This window comes from Drosophila navojoa, chromosome 3 (assembly GCF_054131105.1).
Source record: "Drosophila navojoa isolate 15081-1374.11 chromosome 3, UAZ_NAV_1.0, whole genome shotgun sequence".
NCBI classification, from domain to species: Eukaryota; Metazoa; Arthropoda; class Insecta; order Diptera; family Drosophilidae; genus Drosophila; species Drosophila navojoa.
This window is the reverse complement of record NC_142891.1, coordinates 25,909,578-25,930,336: the sequence shown is the minus strand read 5'-3', so window position 1 is coordinate 25,930,336 and position 20,759 is coordinate 25,909,578. Positions and strand designations below refer to the sequence as shown.

The 20,759-nt window shown below is 36.9% G+C and overlaps 5 protein-coding genes and 1 long non-coding RNA gene across 6 annotated transcripts; 2 read left to right on the top strand and 4 right to left on the bottom strand.

Annotated features, from left to right (window-relative positions):
• Nucleotides 1-2,284: 2,284 nt before the first annotated feature.
• Nucleotides 2,285-4,634, bottom strand: LOC149091937 (uncharacterized). The gene is made up of 3 exons (XR_016196393.1): nt 4,432-4,634; nt 4,089-4,295; nt 2,285-2,438 (listed from the first exon to the last, which is right to left on the bottom strand). It is a non-coding gene; the product is annotated as an uncharacterized LOC149091937 (long non-coding RNA).
• Nucleotides 2,911-3,899, top strand: LOC115563862 (cilia- and flagella-associated protein 299). Its single transcript, XM_030387507.2, has 2 exons — nt 2,911-3,382; nt 3,444-3,899. The coding sequence occupies exons 1-2, from the start codon at nt 3,068-3,070 to the stop codon at nt 3,825-3,827; spliced, it is 699 nt and encodes a 232-aa protein (XP_030243367.1). The 5' UTR covers nt 2,911-3,067; the 3' UTR covers nt 3,828-3,899.
• A 4,223-nt stretch (nt 4,635-8,857) lies between the features above and the next one.
• Nucleotides 8,858-9,552, bottom strand: nur (nemuri). Its single transcript, XM_030387506.2, has one exon. The coding sequence runs from the start codon at nt 9,502-9,504 to the stop codon at nt 9,049-9,051; it is 456 nt and encodes a 151-aa protein (XP_030243366.1). The 5' UTR covers nt 9,505-9,552; the 3' UTR covers nt 8,858-9,048.
• A 2,515-nt stretch (nt 9,553-12,067) lies between these two features.
• Nucleotides 12,068-13,159, top strand: LOC115563855 (zinc finger TRAF-type-containing protein 1 homolog). The gene has a single exon (XM_030387503.1). The coding sequence runs from the start codon at nt 12,068-12,070 to the stop codon at nt 13,157-13,159; it is 1,092 nt and encodes a 363-aa protein (XP_030243363.1).
• Nucleotides 13,160-13,559: 400 nt separating this feature from the next.
• On the bottom strand, nt 13,560-14,434 carry LOC115563853 (cilia- and flagella-associated protein 299). The gene is made up of 2 exons (XM_030387501.2): nt 14,085-14,434; nt 13,560-14,013 (listed from the first exon to the last, which is right to left on the bottom strand). Exons 1-2 carry the CDS (start codon nt 14,397-14,399, stop codon nt 13,621-13,623), a joined length of 708 nt encoding a protein of 235 aa, XP_030243361.1. The 5' UTR covers nt 14,400-14,434; the 3' UTR covers nt 13,560-13,620.
• An 839-nt stretch (nt 14,435-15,273) lies between these two features.
• LOC115563854 (cilia- and flagella-associated protein 299) lies at nt 15,274-16,573 on the bottom strand. The gene is made up of 2 exons (XM_030387502.2): nt 15,937-16,573; nt 15,274-15,863 (listed from the first exon to the last, which is right to left on the bottom strand). Exons 1-2 carry the CDS (start codon nt 16,249-16,251, stop codon nt 15,471-15,473), a joined length of 708 nt encoding a protein of 235 aa, XP_030243362.1. The 5' UTR covers nt 16,252-16,573; the 3' UTR covers nt 15,274-15,470.
• Between the last annotated feature and the right edge of the window lie 4,186 nt (nt 16,574-20,759).

Sequence of the window (20,759 nt, the reverse complement as noted above, 5' to 3'; positions counted from 1 at the left end):
TACAGACCCTACAAAGCCCTGCGCATCTGTCCGTCCGTCCGTATGAATGAACGTGTTGGTCTCAGAAGATATAAAAGCTAGAGATTTGCAAATTTTTCCTAGGTCCTTATATATCACGTGCATATCGAGTTTTCCTCTAAAAATCGATAACTATTCCCGATATTTTATTATCGATCAAAAACTTTATCTAATTATATCTCCTACAGCTATAGAGCTGGAGCTTCCTAATTGTAAAGGGTAGACTTATATGTACTTTATATAATTTCGATTTTTGTTGTTACTTAAAGAATATATGCATATACTTTGTGGGGTCTGCCACGCCTCCTTCTGCCTTACATTTCAACAAACCTATTATACCCTGATTTCCCATTTTCAATGGGTTCAGGATATAAAACTTTAAGTAGATGTGTTATTTATAATATAATTTTTGACTAGGAAGCAAACCTAAAGTGTTTTGACTATTCTAACTTGACCTTAACAGCAAGTTTCTCTTAAGCTAGCTAAGCTCCACACCTATGGTGTTCAAAATACCATTGAACTGGTTTAATTTCAATACTTTATACACTTGCCAATCAAATGTAATTTGATAAATTTGCAAGCTGCTCTCTCAGCCATTAAATAGCTCTTGCATATTGCACAAAAGAAGCGATAAGCATCTATAATTATGACACTGTGTGAGCTGCAGCCGCAGCCACAGCCGCATTTCATTTCCCGGCCATTACCACGACGCAGACTTGTTGCCACTTGCCACTTGCCACATGCCACTTGCCACTTGCGTGGCCAATTGACATTTATGGGCATGTGCGAGCATGCAAGGCCGTCGATAACACGCCTCACTAAGCGCTCTCGGAGAAAGCTGAGCTCGAGTTCAACATGAAAGCCCGCTGCCGAAGCGATTCAATGTGCTCAAGAGTCAAGTTCGTATAGGTACGATTATTTATTCATAACTGAAGTGCCGCTCAACCCGTCCCTCTCGCTCCCTGGCTGTCTCCCTTGCTCGACTGGGCTGTCAAGCATGCATTTTTGCATTAAATTGTCCTTGTTGAAAGGAAATCGCACACACTTAATGCGCCAGCAGTAAAACCTATTTGCATGAGCAGACGTCGGAGCTGCAGCTGGTAGGTTTTGAAAAGGATAAGCAACTCGCATCGCATTGTTGTCAGCAGCTGCTGAACTGCATTTCGCCTGACAGTTGATAAACGACACGAGTGCAGACTGCCAAGCGCTGAGTACTGAGTATCCAGTAGCCACTACCGAGGTTAGCTTTACACACACACACACACACACACATGCTAAAGTGGCCGAGCGAAAGAAATGCGAAAATCCTATAATAGATTTTCAGATTCCTCAATTCGGGAATCCCCCAAGTGCTGCTGTGACTGATGATTGCCTGACGTTTGTCCCATTTCCTGCTGTACGTATTTTGCGATTTTTGTTGTCTCTTTTTTATCGCGCACTTGTTGCGAGGCTTTCGCATAATTTATGATCTTTACTGTAATTGCCCTATTTTATGTCCGCACCCGGCAAAGATTTAACGACCCAGCAAACGCCTCAACATCCTGCTCTAGTCGTAGGCGCTGTCGTCCTCTTATCATGTGGCGCATTACGTGGACCGGGGCTCCTGCCGGCAGCATGGGACGGGCGGCGCTGTGGCACTTAAGCCCTTTAAAATTTATGTCAAATGCATTTGTAAAATATGCCAAACGTACGAGTGGCAAACCCGATTTCTGCGCCATTTAAACTAACATTGTGGACGCGCACAGTGTTACGAGAATATACGAGAAAAATCCGTACTTTATTTACATATGTTGAAAATTATTCAAAAGTTTACTTCATCTTACATTTTGATTGTATGAATAAATATTAATATCTAAAGCATGTTTTTAGATATTTCAATTTGATATCGCTTTTCTAGGCTTGCAATACTTTGATTTGTTGTATATTTTTTACAAGATTTACATGTTGGCACAATAAATCACGATTATTAAAAAAAAAAATTTAATTTTATCATTACATTTTTTTTTTACATATTAAGTAATCATTTTTAAATATCTTTCAAAACAAAAATAAGTTACATTATATTTTATATTTATTCATCAATTTATATATAAATTTGTTTTTATTAAATAATTTGTATACTAATTTATTTTTTTAATGATATGATTTTGTAAGTTAAATAAATGTTAAAAAATTAACAATAATAATGTTAAAAAAAAATCAAAATAATTCTTATTATATTATATTATTGAATATAATTATTATTATATAATTCATATCTATTATATTATTGAAAGCCAATTCTAAACTCTCCTCTCCTTGACTGTGAGTTTCCATTTTCATAAAGCCTTGACCAATGTTCACTATATCGTCAGACCACCAATGTTGCTGCCAATGGAAAACGTTTTCTGCCATCGTTCGAGTAAAAACAAAAGTACGATCTACCCTAAAAAAAAAAGAACAGAACAAGAAAGAAAGAACAAGAGAAAAAGTGCGCAAGAACAAGAAAATCTTTGTGCATTTTCGTGCTGTTGGTTGTGGCAAATGTTCGTGCAAGGAAAATGTAATTTTTACTGCACGTTTGAGTTTGGGACCCACCCACATACACATGTAAGCGTGCATGCATGCAGACGAGTGTGTCTCCTTCGCTCTCCCTCTCTCACTCTCTCTCTCTCTCTCTCTCTCTCTCTCTCTCTCTCTCTGTGTATGCATATAAGTCGCAAATGCAACAAAATGGCGACAGGCGGCCACGTTCCTTGTCTCTTCAGTGTGTGTTGTCTTTATCAGCATCGTTCTCATCGTCGTGAGTTTTTGCCTGGCTCTTATAGAAAATACATTTTCACATTTTTGCCTGTAAGCAGGCAGCCAGCATGCCCTGTGCCACAATTCAAAATGAGGTATACAAGCCACAGGAGAGACGATTGTAGAACCAGTCAACCCAAACAAAAACACAACACAAAACTCTATATATATATTAACATAAATACATATACAAACAGATATATAATACGTTTATCTAAAATACTTGAACATAGATTATTATTAATAAGACAACACAAAGTCATCCATCATGGCGGGCAACGCTGACTTTCGTCTGCTGCAGTTCGATTCATACGAAAGCTATCTGACCTCCTTCATTCGAACTGAAGACTATCGATACTTATCGAGCATGACACCAGTCAGGAGGCTGGTGCGGCTCGGCTATCGCAGCACTGCCCGTGTCTACGAGGAGGCTGAGTTCAATAAGATTCGAGCCAAGATGCTGGAGTTCATGAATCCGAAGGTCCTATCGAGCGTGCACTACAGCGACTATTTCAAAGGTACAGATGCAGCACTCGCAGCATTAATGCGCCGCGAAGAGCCAAATCTGTTGAATCAGCTATCGGTAAGCCGATATAAAAATATATATTATATACTTGTCCATCGCTCGGCTTGCCTTCGGCCAGACCATCATCTTTCTGCAGGTGCGTCAGCGCAGTGGCTTCGATATATCGGGCTACATTGACTATCAGAAAAGTCTGCACGACTGTACCTTCCGGAAGCCCGATCATACCAATTGGCGAGCCGTGTTCGAGGGCCGTGAGCTGCTCAAGCCGAAGCCCACCGATTTGAGCTACTACGATTGGCACAAGGGCATCGTTAATATAACGAACTCTGATAATTTCGAGTCCATCAAGGGCAGAGATTCACTAATATTCAAGCATAAAGGCGACCACAAGCTAATACCGGTCTGTGCGAAGCCCGCCCAATATGGTGAGAACGTAAATCGTGTCATGATACTGTCGGAATTATATGGTTTTATAATCTTATACGATCATGTTATACGTTGAAACTCCAATCGCAATAATTAGAAAAATAATACATAAATTAATAAAAAATATTAAATTAAAAACAAACATTAATATGATGAATACTTTTATTTTAATGCAAATATATTATTCATTTACTATAGCGTGGGTCTACAGAGCATCTAGCAGACGTTCAAGCTGAATTAAGCATTTCCTTTTTGTTTTCATCCTTTATCTTATGCAAATAATGCATGCTGCATGCTCAAAAGACGAAGGACGAAAGGCGAAAAAAAATATTCTTACCCTTAGCTTATGGCTGCCTGGATAGGCAGGTGTGTGTAAACGAGTGTGCGTGTGTAACACACGTGATAGTGCTCGAAATTTGGTCACGAAATGGCAAAAATGTTTTTGGCATTAAAGTAGTGCCATGCAGGACAGCCAGACAGCCATCCATTTGAGGCATATCCAAAATTTGGCGACTTCAATTTGATTTTGTGCCAAACGGAATATCTAAAAACAAAAAAAGAATGTGAAAAATACTCGTATATATATTTGTATAAATCAATACTCAGCCCTGTGCAAATATGCTTGTGCGTGCATGCACAATATATATTGTGCAAATAAAATGGCACCAACAAGCACGCACCATATTGTATTTATGTAAATTTATTTCCGTTACATTTCCGCCATTCAATTGAAAATCGTCGTGTGATTTTCTTTCTTTACCCTTGCGCATATTTGTACACCCCCCGCCCCCCGCCCACCCACTGACTCTCAACAAACAAAAAAGAGTCGGCCCAAAAATCACAGCCGGCTGTGAAACATTCGCGAAACAACAAAAAACACGTAAGAGCCCCAGTGCTCTACTCGGATACACCCGACTAGAAGATACCCTACATACAGACGCATGAGCTGAGATTCTTTATATAGTTCTCTAGCGCAATTTGAAGAATGTCTATGTATTAACTGGCCTGCCACGCCTCCTTTTCGCGTTACATACACTTCAACAAAACCACGCTACCTTGATTTCGCATTTTCAGCCAGTTCAGGGTACCAAAAAAAACACCAAGGCAGAGGAGAAACATTTAAGGGGAGAAAAGACTTGCGCAAAAAACTACAAATATGCAGCATTCATTTATAATATATTCGTTTGGCTCGTTGGGCCCGCTGCGAAGGCAATGCCGTGAGGCTGTTTGGTCTGCATGTAAATTGTGGCAAGTCCAGCCGAATGTTCCCCAATGTTGCCCAACTGTAACTGCGAATTATTGTTTCAATTTATGAAACTGCTCTACAGACATGAGCGACAAATAATTTCAGACTTTACGAATGCATACGTTAAAGTTTTTCCATTCAAGCGAAAAGCAAACCAAAAATTATTTGATCAAATTTAATTTTGAAAATTTGGTTTGAGAATTTCGTAGAATATAGAAAATAAGTTTTGTTTTACTGACTTAATTTACCACTAAAGAATTTTTAACTAATTACATTTTAAAATCGAAAAAAAAAAATACAATTAAATTTTAAAATTTAACACTTGATTTTAAAAATTAAATTGAATGTGTTGTCTCAATTTATCTGTATGATAAAGTGTAAACATAGTGATGATTACACTTAGCGCTAAAAACTAATTAATTTATATATAATATTGATTGAGGTTAAAAAAAAAAATAAATAAATAAAAATTTTACCAAAAGATAGAAAAATTTGTACATTCCTAAATTCTTTGCTTCATCAACAAATATATATCTGTATTTTGTATTTTGAAACATTTGCTTTGAATAAATTGAATAGAGCAAAATAATGAAGTAAAATGTCATTAATAAAATTTTAATCTGTATTAATTTTTTTTTTTCATTTATTTTTTTTAGTTTTTCCAAAATGTTTAAAAACCAATTACAATTTAAAATCAAATTTGCAAAATATTTATATCACAATTAATATATTTATATATATCATTTATATCTTTAATATAATTCTTAAATTTATTTTGATAATATTTTTAGCCCAACTTTACCCACCTACGATGCAGAAACCAAGAATTCCTTACACAACTCAATGTTTTTTGTTTATCAGCCGAAACAAATAATTGACACAGCTGCCAGAAGGTAGCATGTAAGGTACTTTCTATTACACCAGATACTATTAAATTGGTACATTACTAAATTCTGTGTAAACATGAAAATTGGGCCACTGTTGAGAGCTGTGTGGAAGTAAAATGAAATTCCTATTGAATTTGTATGCAGCTTTCTTTGGTTAAATGAAAAGGGGCGGGACGAAGGCAGAGGTAGAGGTAGAGGTAGAGGCAGAGGTAGAGGCAGAGCGATATGTTTACAGAGTCTATCTAAACGTATTCAATTCATTTGCCTATTGTCATATCTGAATTGTTTAGCTGGAGCTGCTTTGTTGTTGCTCAAAAAGGCAAACATTGAAGGGAGCTTATTGTTTCTCAAACAGACGCATACATAGGCACTCGCACACATACACACACGCACACTCGCTTCTTGTCTATTCATCAGAGCAAAATGAGCGATAAGAGCATACGTGTAGCTGATGGATAGGAAATTACAAAATTTCTCGAATGCACATTGTGCGCTTAATTAAGCGGCCTTGTCACAGGCGCAGGCACTGTCACTGCTACAAGCGAGTCACGAGTCACGAGTCACGAGTAACGAACAGCGAACTCTCATTAATATTGTGATTATTTTTGGCAGCAACACTGAGCGCCGTCACTTCGACTCGACGAGGGCAATAACAATGGCAAATGCTCATCAATGCGGTTGGCTGCCCATCCAAAATGTGCACATGGCGGCATCGTTTCTGTTCTGATGTCTCCCAGCTGCATAGCTAGCTGAATGCCTGCCTGCCTGCCTGCCTGCTGCTCAACACATGGATTTAATTTCCTGCCCCACCCACCAGAACGCCCACAAACTATTTGAGGTTTAATGCGTATGCGGGCCAGATAAACTCATTTTACTCATTTCCCCATTTCTGGTTAGGCGTTACACTACAAAAACTTTAGTGTTGATAAACTTGCCAAAGATTCTGTGCGTTGCACCAAGTGTTGCCCAATAAACCCGAAATTGCTGCAGCTTGACGGCGGCCACAGAAAGTTGCGCCCAACTGCGTTTACACACTGGCTAAGAAGTTTTGCTCGAGTGTAGCCGGCATAAGTTGAGACAACGCTGACAGGACAGACGGACAGACGGGCAGAATGTCAGGCATTCAGAGTATAAGAGATTTTCATCCTGCAGGCCAGAAACATTGGCACATTCATCATTTTTGTAGCCCAGCAGCAACAGCAGCAGCAGCAGCAGCAGCATCTGCTGTTGCAGGCAGCCGCGGCAAGTTCTTGTCACATGTCACGTCGCCCGCCTCGGTTGTTGGCCAGGCCAAGAGCACAGCCAGAGCTGGCTCCTGCTTCAACTGTAGCTGACGAGTAGCAGGCCTCTGGCATTCACGCCACTGCCATTTTTCGCATTCTGTTGCAAAACTTCGCTCCAAAGTCCAAAGAATTTTCGCCATGCGCCACTGTATTAAACTGACGCTTTAAACTTTCGTCCATTTCGGCGCTTCAATGTAGCTCACAGTTAATGTGTTGAATAAATGCAAAAGTTGAGGTTGGAGCATTGGAAGACAATGCTAAAGTTAAACAAGTAAGAAAGCTCTAGTCGAGACTGCTCGACTACGAGATCCCCTGAACCCTACAAGCAACTGATATTTCAAAAATAATTAGCAAACACACACGCACACACACACGCATACATACAAATACACGCACACACACACACATACAAACAAACACACGCATACACACACTCGCATATACAGGCGATTGCGCTTGGGTTGCGCTGCAGTGTTGGCAATATAATGAAAACTTATTTGTTGAATAATTTAATTTATAGACGTACGATCGTAATGAAACTTTCAGAACGTAATCATAATGTTAAAATGTATGTGTATACCGAAGCTCAAGTCTCTAGTATTTAATATACGACTTTTACAAAGATGAGGGTGAGGGGTGGATTTAGGTGTGGGGGGTAAATTTTAACAAAAACCGAAATTGTATAAAATTCATCTTAATATACATTTTAAATTTGGAGACTCTAGCTTGAAAGATGTAGGAGATATAATTATTTAAGTGATCTTCGATAAGGCTTTTTATCGATAAAAAAATATCGGAATGAGTTATCGCTTTTTAGTGATAAACTCGATCTGCGCGTGATATATACGGACATTTTAAAAAAAAGTTGAAGTCTCTAGCTCTCATATCTTCTGAAATCGACGCGTTCATACATACGGACGGACGGACGGACGGACGGACGGACGGACGGACAGACAGACGGACAGGGCCAAATCGACTCAGCTTGTCGTCCTGATCAAGAATATATATACTTTGTGGGGTCTGCCACGCCTCCTTCTGCCTGTTACATACTTTTAACAAAACCATTATACCCTGATTTCCCATTTTCAATGGGTTCAGGGTATAAAAAATATATATATTTGATTGTAAATAAATTGGTTTGGAGCTTTAGTACAATATGTAATCATGCGAATAGATTAACATAGCTTTATATTAAATTACACATATACATATATATATAATTTATATTAAATAATATGAATTTATATATGGTAAAAAAGGAAGCCTTTTTTATATAAATAATTATAAATAAATTATAAATATAATTAATTATAAATAATTCGCTGTTTATATGCAAAAGTGCAGTCTATAGGGCTTAATCTCTACAATATATATTAAAAATATTCTCTTTCTTAAGTCTTTTATATTCTATATCTCAATCAATAAAATTATCCTCCTAGAATTCTCTTTGAATAATGCAAATTATAGAGTTCTATACGGTATTTCTATTCGAAAATTTGCAGGAAATATATTGAATAAATCGATCTTCCCTTTATAATTTTGCCTTTTAAGTGTCCTTCATGAGCGCATTTGAAAAACTCTGTATTAAATACAATTCAAGAGAGAAATATTCCTGATATATTTAGAGAGAAAAGGGATTACTATTTGCTAAGCCATTTCTCCCTCAGATAAATTAATACAAATATTTCGATTTTTGTTAAAATGTGAAAATATATTTTTTATTATTTTTGCAAGGGAAATTAAATAAGTTAACACAAAAGTCAGTTCGGTGCTTCATCATGCGCGTGTGCTCGTGTGTGTGTGGGTGTGTGTGTGCATTGTATTGTCCTAAGTACATCGGTGTGTTTTCGTGTCTGATTGAGTGATTGAGGAATTGGCTGTTTAGCCCCTCAGTGGGCCCGAGCGCCTTCTGACGGTGCGACGGACTCCAGCACGGTTTCTGCGGCCAGCACGACGACGACGACCACCACGACGACGGCGGTTGCTCCTGTTGCGACGGTTGCCACCTCGCCTGCGGATCACACGCCTGGCACGGCCATCCTCGTTGCTGGGCTGAGCAACAGTTTGCTTTGGCTTAGAGTCGACGGCGGCGCTGCGATGCTCGTTGGACTGCGCCGCGATTGAGCCCGCCTTTTCGCTATCCTCCTCCTGATCGGCCTCCTCTTCGATTTGCTGCTCGTCCCCCTCTTGGTTGTCCACATCGGTCGACTTGATCTCATCCGCCTGTTCGATGGGCGTGCGTGTCAGGCCGTTGCGTCGCTGAGCAGCTGCCTCAGTTGTGGCCGCCAGGCAGCAGAGGGCTGCCAGGGCAAAGATCAATGCGAACTTGTTTGACATGCTTGTGCTAGAACACCGGAAATGTTTGTGATGATCTGTCGCCGCATCAACTGGCTTTTATAGTGCCTCCCATGCTTGCGCCAACCCATCTGCCGCCAAACTGTACAAATGTTTGTCCACCGTGCCAGCGAAGTTCTGCCAGCTGTATTTGTTGCGGGCCGACAGCAGACGAAGCGAAGCTAGTTGGCTATTAATTCGATCTTTGTTTGTTGTTTGCCTCCTCCACAGCTGCCAGATACTTAAGCTCTTGGCTTTGCGCTGCACCGCACCGCCTCACTCCCTGGTTCAATGCATGCCATGCCATGCCATGCTACCAGATAATTGGTTTCCCTCGCCACCAGCTCCAAACACGCTAACCCCCCCCCCCTTGGCCAGAGGGAAATGCCATTAAAAATAATACTTAGAAAAAATGTAACGTAAATAATCGAATTGTGCACAAAAGAGTTTTTAGTTACACATTTCCGTACTTTTCTGCTCCATATACATATATTTTGGCGGGTTTCTATGAAATCTCTGAAAGATAGAGAAATCGTTGCAGAGTTAGTGGGATCGATATGCAATATGTGAGCAAAATTAAATTAGATCAATATTTTACATTTCTTTAGATATTTTTATAAATAGCTTATATATAGTTTATACAGTTTTTTGGTGAAAGACTTCTTAATATTTGTCTCTTTGGACAATGGTTAAATTTGGACACAAGAATAATATACGTGGCATTAAAAAAAAGTCAAAGTGAAAATAAATAAAATATTTTTATAAAAATAAACTTCTTTTGAATACAAATTAATACAATTACGTTTTCGATTACAACTTTTAATATTAATTTTTCTTCCATTTTAAAAAGTAGAATATTAAAATAAAATTCAATATAATTATTTTTGTATTACTATTTTTAATATTTTTTTTTTTTATTGAAAAAAAAAATGCCAATGAAGTAATTATCTTTTATTATTTTTTTTAAATCATTTTTCTACATATGAATAAATAATATTAAATATTTTTAGAATATTTGCAAAAAAAAAAAAAAAAAAAATTATATTTTTGAAAATATGTTTAATAAATTTATTATGATTTTTATCACTCTTTCTTTACTAATTTATTTTTTATATATAACAAATACGTTTGGAAAAAAATAATTGAGTACTCTCAATATAGACTTTTCACTATCGAAATCGTGTGTAAAATTTAATTTTGATGTAAAATAAAATTTAAAATCTCTTTAAACTTCGAAAAACCATTCTACTATCCATTTCATTGTGCAGGGTTATTGTTTACTAATATTTTGTACATCTGGGAGCAAACTGAAATTGGTCTTCGGCTAACAAAAGGAAAGAAAATCGTTTTTCTTTCTCGTTTATCCGTTTTGCTGGCGATGCTTTGTGTGCGTTTTACAGATCGGAGCGAGCGTCTATTAAAAATTGCAGAGTAAACAGCTTGCAGCGATTTACAAATAATGAATTACAAATTGGCGGCAGGAGCAGCAGAATATGCTGGATATGCATCGGCGGACTTGTGCGCAGCAAAATGTTGAAAATGCACTAGAAAAACTGAAATTTGTATTTGCTTTTGTTTGTTTTGATTTGTTTTTGTTTTCTTTTTTTTTTTTTGTTTTATTTGGCTCGTTGCCAGCAATCAACCATATTTATTGCGCTTAAGCGCGTTGCCAATAATTTCTGCTTTGGCAGCTGTGAGGCGAGGCAGGAGCGGAGCATTTGGAGCCCGTTGTGGCACGTGCAGCAGGCGGAAATCACGTGGCTGGCATTTGTTGAAATGATTTAGGACAGTTTATTATTTAGCCAAAGCAGCTGCCAGCTATGTGTGTAGTTTGTCTTCTTCTTTTCCTTTTTAAGTCGGCTGTGGGAGCTTTCCATTTTTTCGTTTTTTTTTTATTAACTTGGGCTGGCAGCTGTCCTTTACTTCTGTCTGCTTCATCGGGCAAATGTTATTTAATACGCTGGCATTGTTATTTTTACACTCGGTTCGATCCCTTGAGTGTGAAAACTAATTAAAAAAGCGTTTAATTAAAATTTATCGACTACAAAAGAAGCTCGCACGTGGTTTTCATTCGGAACACAAAAGGTGGTAAAAATTGATTGAAATTCAAGCATAAATATATCATATATCTCTTTTATTTTTCTTTAGGTTTCCTTTAAATGAGGTTTCCTTTCTTCAAATAAGCAGAGCTTGGGAATAAATTCAATTATGAATAGTTACTCCTTCGATTTCTTCAATTGCATTACCTCTAGATGCTTGCGATTTTCAATAGAAGTAGTTTATATATATATACTTTCTTTTTCAGCTATTTAATCTTTTCTCTTGTTTGCCTTATCACTTCTACAATAGTAGACTTTTATTGAAATCAAAGCTGGCGCTGCTTTGAAGCGTCAGTTTGATTCCTCACGCCGAAAATTCTGTACACCACACTTCCTAACTACAATTGCAAAATTCACATATATATTTTCCACATATATTAACATATTTGTATATATAAAAAATATATATACACACATAACTGCGTATATAATTCGTAATATTTCAAATACAGCAACAATCCGCTAAGATGTCCATTGAGAACGAGCAGAGGGCCGAGAGTAGTGAGACAATCGCCAGCATTCCCACACTTTCGCCATCCGAAATACCACATAGAAACATGGCCATATCGTACTATTGCGATACGGATGACGAGATGTCAAATGTGCCCAATCCGAGCGGCTCCATCGAGGGCGATCCGAGCGAGCTGGATGAATTTCGCTGCATCGTGTGCAGGACGCTGCCCTACACAACGCTCTATCAATGCCAATACGAGCACATCATCTGTGCGGGCTGCTATCAGATGCGCGTGCTGGACAAGATGCTGGGCGCGCAGCTGGGCACCTGTCCACAGTGCAACGTGCGCATCTATCGGCACGAGGCCGAGCGCAACCTGCATGGCGAGCGTCGGCTGGCCGAGGTGCTGGTCGCCTGCGAGGCGTGTGGCTTCAGCTTGCAGCGCGCTTTCCTGCGCATGCACTGCCAGACGGACTGTCCTCTGCGGCTGGTGGCGTGCAAGTACCGGCGCATCGGCTGCAAGTGGAAGGGCGTGCTGGGCGCGGCTGCCGCCGAGCATGAGCAGGAGTGTGAGTATCGGAGCAAGCGGGGAGTGCAGCTGCTGGAGGAGCTGCAGCAGCTGCAAGCGGAGCGCGACTCCAAGCAGTGCTTGCTGGGCAAGATAATGAAGCTTCTGCAATTGCCGCATATCACAGTGCGGCTGCTGCAGCTGCTGCCACACACGGAGGGCTTTCCGCGCAACGCTTTCAAGATCTGCAGCTTCTTCGCTGCCTTCAGCCAGAGGTGGTCCATTCAGCTCAAGTGGCAGACGCCCGATGGCGTCGAGGAGCCGGCCGATCAGCAGAGCTGCACATGCAGTCTGCTCTTCCAGCTCCGCCTCGAATCGCCGAGCACCTGTCGCGGCGCCCTGGGCCTCACCTACACCCTGGTCAGCGGCACCTACTCGGAGGTGCGTTTCCAGCCAAATCTGTGCGAGAAGTGTGAATTCACGCGGGATAATGTCTGCGGCCCCCTGACCCTAATCTACAAGAGCTCTTGGCCGAATTGCGCAAAGCTTCTGAACGAACGTGGTTTCTACGCTCGCCTGCTAATGGCTCGTATATGATATTTTAATACATGCACACAGTTTTATTTGTATACACGACAGAACACTTCATTTACTACAACATTTCCTTTATTTGTATGTGTGCGTATCCTTATGAGAGTAAACAGGTTTTGAGCTCCATATATTGATTTTTAATGTAATTTATTTATGTTTTTTTTTCAAGACTATCGACAATCTAGGGAGGCATTCAGGCAGTTGAACTGATATGGCTCAGTTCATATTCGGGCAAGAGAGAGTTTAGACTTATTGCCACTAAATTATATAAGATGTATTACTTCACAAGAACCCAACACAGTGCCCCTAACCAGTATTACTCTAGTGTGGAAGTGCTTTACCGTAATATATGCTAATTTATCCACAAATAACAACTCTGATTAAAGAAAATAAACAAAAAATCCAGTTTGACCGAATCACAGTCGCTATATATTTTATTCAACTATATCAAACAGCTTGCTGGTTATTCAAGTTGCCTTTCTAACGATATGATCGTACAGCACTACCATTCCATACAATGGCGACAATATCTCTGTGCGCTTCACATTTTCCTTGAAGGCGCCGTCTCCAACAGTGACTGGAATGAATTTGAGGTCGCCCTTGTATTTGAATAGCAACGAAATGCCCATGTGCATGACGTCATAGTTGCTGGTGTTATTGAAGAAGACGCTGCCGCTGTGCCAGTCATAGAAGCTCAAGTCGGAGTGTTTCGGTCGCAACAGAATGCGGCCCTCGAACACGGCCTGCCAGTTGGTGCAGCCAATCATTTGAAGGCTGTTTAGCCGCAAGCTGTCCTCATAGTCTATGTAGCCCGATATATCAAAGCCGGTACGCTGTCGCAGCTGTAGAAATATTATTGTCTGACAAAATATTCCGATTGGCAGTATATTATTAGGATGATAATTAGAAATGCAGCTTTTATCATCTTTACCGATAATTTCTTCTGCATATTACTCGCCTCTCGTTCCGCCAGCGCACAAATTGCCGGATCCCTGCTTGTCATATAGGAGGAAAACAGAACGAAGTGTTGCGAAACCGGATTGATTTGATCAAGCAGTTTTTTTTTCATCTCATAAAATTCGTCTTCTTCGTAAATTGTGGCATTTGTATGATAGCCGAGCCTAATCACCTGCTTTATAAGTTTAGCGTTTCTCAAATACTTTTTCGCGTCACTCCTCGTACTTGAATTCAGGTATTCGTCGTAGGTACTGAAATTCAATAGTCTATAATCAGCGGTGGGCGGCATTATTTTTTGGTTATTATTAATGGAATCCTTTCCTTTTTTTTTTTTTTTTTTGATTACTTTAGAAATGTTTTTTATTTTTTTATTGTGTTTGTTTTTATGTATTTTTTAATTTAATTTAATTTTATTCATTTGTTTTTTGTTATTTTTTTTCTGTATTTTGTCTGTATTTTTTATGTGTTTGTGTTGTGTTGTGTTGTGTCTGTGTGTCTGTGTCTGTTCAGTAGTTAGTGTGGAACTGAAATTGGTTCATTTTATTTCCCTTAAGTTAAATCTAGCCTACTGCATACAATATAATTACAAATTTATTTATTAATTTTACTTATTATTATTATTATTATTTTATCATTGTGATGAATATATTTTATTGTATCATTATCATTATTTCGGGTTATTAAATTATTTTATTTCATTGTGAAATCAGTTTTCAGTTGTAGGTTTCCTTAAATATTTCATTTAAGTATATCTTCCAAGTACTTTTTAAAGTATTTCCTGAAAGAATTTCATCTAAGTATTTCGTTAATCATTGTCTAAAAGTATTTCTTCTAAGGATGTATTCCTAGTATTTTTTCTAAGTTGCTCTTCTGAGTGTTTCTTCAAAGCATTTCCTCAAAGTATTTCCTCCAAATGGTTATTGCTTAGCTTAACTATCACATACTTCACTTACGACTGCCCCCTGTAGCTACTGCTCCTTATATAGAAAGACTTTCCCTCAAACAGTAAGCCACGCTCAAATGTTGAACTCGGATCTTTAAGTCAAAAAATGGGAACACTCTCATTCTAGCCTAGTTAGATATGTTTTAATAAATAAACATTCAATATTGTATTATAATGTAAAGTGTTGTTTTGTTTATTACTTTAGCTCTCTAGTGCCGACAACATTTTGATGATTTTAATGCTTATATCATACAGCTCATAATTTTAAATCATAAAATGTTGCACACGTTTGATTCAGTTCCCTGAAGTTGAGACTAAAAATCCTTGTTCTCAATCCAATCCAATCCAATCAATGAAAATATTAATCCTGCGGCAATGACCTAGAAATCGAATGCCTTTCCATTTCTTAAACAGTTTTTAGGATGCCTTTCGAACAACATGATCGTAGAGTATGACACAGCCGTATATGGGCGACATATAGAGTGAGCGTTTCACATTCTCCTTGTACAAGTTGTCCGCCACGGTAACGGGAACAAACTTGTGATCGCCCTTGTGCTTGAACATCAGCGAGGTGCCGTAATGGATGATCTCATAGTTGCCGCTATGATTGATACTTATTTTACCGCTATGCCAGTCATAGAAGCTTAAATGACCTGGATTCGGTCGCAGCATAACCCGACCCTCAAATATGCCCCTCCAGTTGAGCGCGCCAAGCTTATGCTGAGCACAGGCGCTCAGGCTATCTTCATAGTCTATATAACCGGATATATCGAAACCGCTGCGTTGCCGCAATTGCAGTAATATAATGGTCTGCCGTGAAGATATGAAATATTATCAATTTAATTAATATTTATCAATTCAACAGAAATCCAAAAGGGCTTACCGATAACTTTTTCTGCATATTGGGCTCCTCGCGTATCGCCAACGCAACTAATGCTGGATCCGTGCTCTTCAGGTGATGGCTGAACAATGTTGTTGTTGTCGACTTTGGATTGAGCAGAAGGAGTAAGTTCTTCTGTTGCTCATAGAATTCAGCCTCCTCATATATGGTCGTATTTGTGCGATAGCCGAGCTTAACTAGCGCATTTATCATCTTTTTACTGCTCAAGTATCGATACTCATCCATCCTGGTAAATGATCCAAGATATTCCTCGTAGGTTTTGAATTTGAGTACATTAAAATCACCGCGTATCGCCATGGTATCTGTGTATATGTTCTTGTATCTATATGTATCGATGAGTATCTATGAGTATCTATGTAAATGTATCTGTAGGGATATGTAATTAAATATATTTTCTTGTATCTGTATGTATCGATGAGTATCTAACTATATATGTTCTTGTATGTGTATGTATCGATGAGTATCTATGTAAATGTATCTGTAAGTATCAATGTGTATCTAACTATATACAAGAACATGTATCTGTATGTATCGATGAGTATTTATATGTATTTGTTGTCGTTTCTCTTTGTTTTTGTATCGTGTTTCGTGTTTTGAGTTGTAGTTTGTGTAATTATGTTACATTTGTTGTTCAGTCTATTTATGTTTTTGTATGAATGTTTATGTATTAGAGTTACAAGTGTTCAATAGTTTGTGAAGCTGAGCCTACTCGAGTCATTAAAACTTACTATTAACACAGCATTTTGCTTAGAGTTGCATACATATATATCTAATTTCAATATTAAAATCTTAAGATTCAAAGATTATTAATTTTTGTAGTGTTAACCAAGCCAATTTAAGAGTTTTATTCGTATAGAAATTTATGATTTTATAAATGTGTAAGCATTTAATTAAATATGCATATCAATCAATGAAAATGAATTGATAAAAGTACTTGAATATATTTAAATTCACAATTACCTTTTTATTTATTTTTTTTTTTTGAATTTTATGCAATATATTTATTATAAAATAATATATTTATTTAAAAAAAAATTAAAAAAAATAATTCAATTTATTTATTGTTATTCATTCATTTATTTATATTTATTTTGTATATACCTATGATTTTTAACATATTTTTATTTTTATTTTATATTTTTTAATTTAAATATTTTAATAAATATTTTTATAACAGTTTAAAAAATGTCAGCATTTCAAAATATATTTATTAGCATTACCTATTTAATTCGGATACCTATTTAAAGCATAGCATATATGTACACACGCACACATACTCAGTCACACATCATATGAAACCGGCTAGGGCACAGTGCCTGTCTCTAAGTAAGTCAACACTCTGGTACAAATGATGCTCGCTTTTGCCTGGCAGCATAAATTACGCGCATAAAATGAACATTAGATTCATATTTTAATGCGCACACAGCCACACACACAAACACACACACACGCATGCAAACCGTAGACTCATATGCCATAAACAAAAGCAGGTTAACTGTAGCCCAACTCCTGGCAATGCGATAGCTACAAACACAAAAACAACAAAAAAAAAAAAGTAAGAAGGGCACACACATACACTCACCCATACACGTCTGGCTTATTTCCATTACAAATGAGCTTATTATGCGCCCGAGTCAGAAAGTCATTGCGACTTAAAAGGATTTGCATGTGATTAGCAGCTCGAAATGTAAACAAAATTCTTACACCAAAAGACAAAAGCCAACGGAAAATAACGGGTTTTTCAATTTTGTAATTAAGCGCCAATTAAATGCCCTCACTCTAAAGACATTTTTTAATAACATTAAATTATTTAAAACAAATTTTCTAAGCGACAAAAACACATAAAGAAAGTTAATTTGATTTGGAAAAAAATGGTAAATTATTATTCTTATTTTGAAATATATCTTAAAAGTTTAATTTTTTATATTTTTTTATTGAATGCTATTATTATTAAAATATGTAAGCATTCAGTAATAAATAAAAAATAATAATTATTAAATAAAAATAATAAATAAAATAATAAACAAAATACAAAAAATATAAGAATGAAGAAAATAAATATTTATTATTATTTTTTTTTTTATATATATTTTTTATTTTATACATATATATTTTGTTATTGTTTTTCTTTTTTAAGCGTTACATAATCGTTGATGTTGTTGAGATAACCTCTCTTAGTTAGTTCCCATCCAATGACGATTTGTAAGCACTCGAGAAGTTGAGTTGAATACTTAACGCACACACTGTGTGTAATTGTATGAGTGTGTGTGTGTGAGTGTTTATTGTTGTGTGCTTGTAGGCACTTGCTATTTGTGTTCGCAATGCGTATTTGGCAAATTGCCTTTTGGCAAGGGAACGCATTAAAACAATGAACACATCATAATCATAATTTTTGTTGCCTAATTTTTTGGGCAAAATATGTGAGCTCAAAAGGGAGAGAGAGAACGGGTGAGAGTGTATATATATATATATGTGTGTGTGTGTTTATGTGAGCATGTGCAGACAGATTCTTTAAGCATAATACATATGGCTTGAATTATACTGGCGTCGACTTAGGCTTAGCCTGGCAATTGCAAATCGAAATTCTTAGACTCAAACACTCAATTCAACTCGTCTTGACTCCGACAGACGGACGGACGTGGCCCTTGACGCAGACTTTGAGTGGCGCCTAACGCTTCAATTAACCTGCACAATGGAGACTTCTTTTGCATAAGCCCTGAACATTTGCACACAAAAGCATCTCGGAGCAAATATAAAAGCGTGCTTGCATTTCAGCAAACCCAGCGTCGACATCTAATTGAAGCGGACTCAAACGTGTTGCCGATGGACAGGTGAAAGAGATAAAGAATGCAAAGTATTCCATTATATATAAAGGCAGGCTTTTCTTAGTCTTGAAAAACTTTACATAGTATGTATTTTTCTAAACTATTAATTTTCCTATTTTATCTTTTTAATATGTTATTTTTTTTACCATTATTATTTATAAAATTAATTTTAAAAATATTTACTCTTTTATTAATGTATAATTAAACTAATGTATATATCCAAAAAAGAAAAAAAAAATTTTAGAATATATATATATTAAAATTAAATATATTAAAATATATAAATAAATATCTTTATATTTTCTTTTAATTAAATGTTTTTACAAATATTTATGTAATTAAATATATACTCATTTTTAATGAAATATTATTTTTGCTGGCAGTATTTGAATATAATAATTATTTAAAAATTTAATTGCACTAATTTTCATAAATTTTTTGTTTTTTTCAGTTCTTATTAATACATTTATTTTTATTTATTTTTTTTTTTTTATTTTCAATATAATTTATTTTATTTCATATATTTTTTATTTGCTTATATACACTACTTCATTTTTTCCAAGACCTTAATATTTAAAATAAACAGATTGTGTACATGGTATAAAAATATATATTTATTTTACTTTAAGTACCAACAGCCCTTGGCTAAGCTTCTATACAAATACTTATTCAACTTTTGTAGGAGGGTATATTATTCGACTTATAATGACGTCAACAGTGAGCTGTCATATAACAGCAATGACTTGCCTCATAGAGACACCCATCCACACACACACACACACACAAACAAACACTCCCCATGCACATATGTTTCAAGTGAGCATTCGTTTAACCTTTTTGGGCAGACATCCATGAAAAAGCAAACAAGCCAAAAGCGAAAGACCAAATAAAAATACATACATACATATAGTATATGTATAAAATCAAATATAAAAAAAAGGAGAAAAAACTCAGACAGCTCATGAATGCAGGCCATTGAATTGGCAGTTGGCACAAAAGACTAGACTCCCAAGTTTAGCCAAGCTTAAGAGCCGAATAAGTAAATATATGTGAGTATAGCAAAAAATATACATATATCAGTGGAACTTGCGGCCGAAGTTTATAGACGCTTAGTCGAAACTGATTATGTCAGGAAAATATCCAAGACTCAGGAGCTAAAGTTAATATTAGAGAGAAACGCCAAAAGAAAAATATTCAATATTACTTTAAAGTTAAACAATTGGAAAAAATTAAAAAAAAAAAATCTAAAAAAAACTTTTTAAGATTTATAATATTTATAATATAAATACACAATAGCCTAAGAGATGCCAAATACTCTCTAAGCAGTGTATATAAATTGCGAAAATAAATAAATCGCAGCGCAAATCAAGGTAAAAAGGCAATGCATTGGAGATGGAGGAAAATAAGAATAACAGTAAACAGAAAGAGAATTTGGGGCCTACGATGACGTCAAAACGTTATCTCGTTGGGCATTCATATTGAGTCAACTTCGAAGCACTTGCCACGATTTCTAAATCCATATCGTAAGACCACAATTTAAGCGAAAAGAAAATAAAAAAAAAAACAGATTTCAACTTCAAAGGCTAGCGTCACTTAAATTAAGGATGTGTGCCACGTGGCCAAGAGCCGACGGCTATTAGGCACAGCACAGGAGACTAAACTGTGCATAAAACTCAATCAAGTCGAGACAAGCAACAGCACAACAACAATTACACACACACACACACACACACACACATAAACATATACGTGCACGCACAACCACTCACATCAATACCCTTTACATAGCTCAACGCTCCGGCATTGTCCCTGCAGGCATGTCAGGCTCTAATGCCAACTCTGACACGCTTCGTATTCCCGCAGCTCAGGCGCTTCGCTTATAAAATAGGAATCAGCGTGCATGGAGAGCAGCGAAACAAACAAAGGAAAAGAAAAAAAAGAAGGATATTCCTTGCCTTCGAGCCCGAAAATTCCACTGTT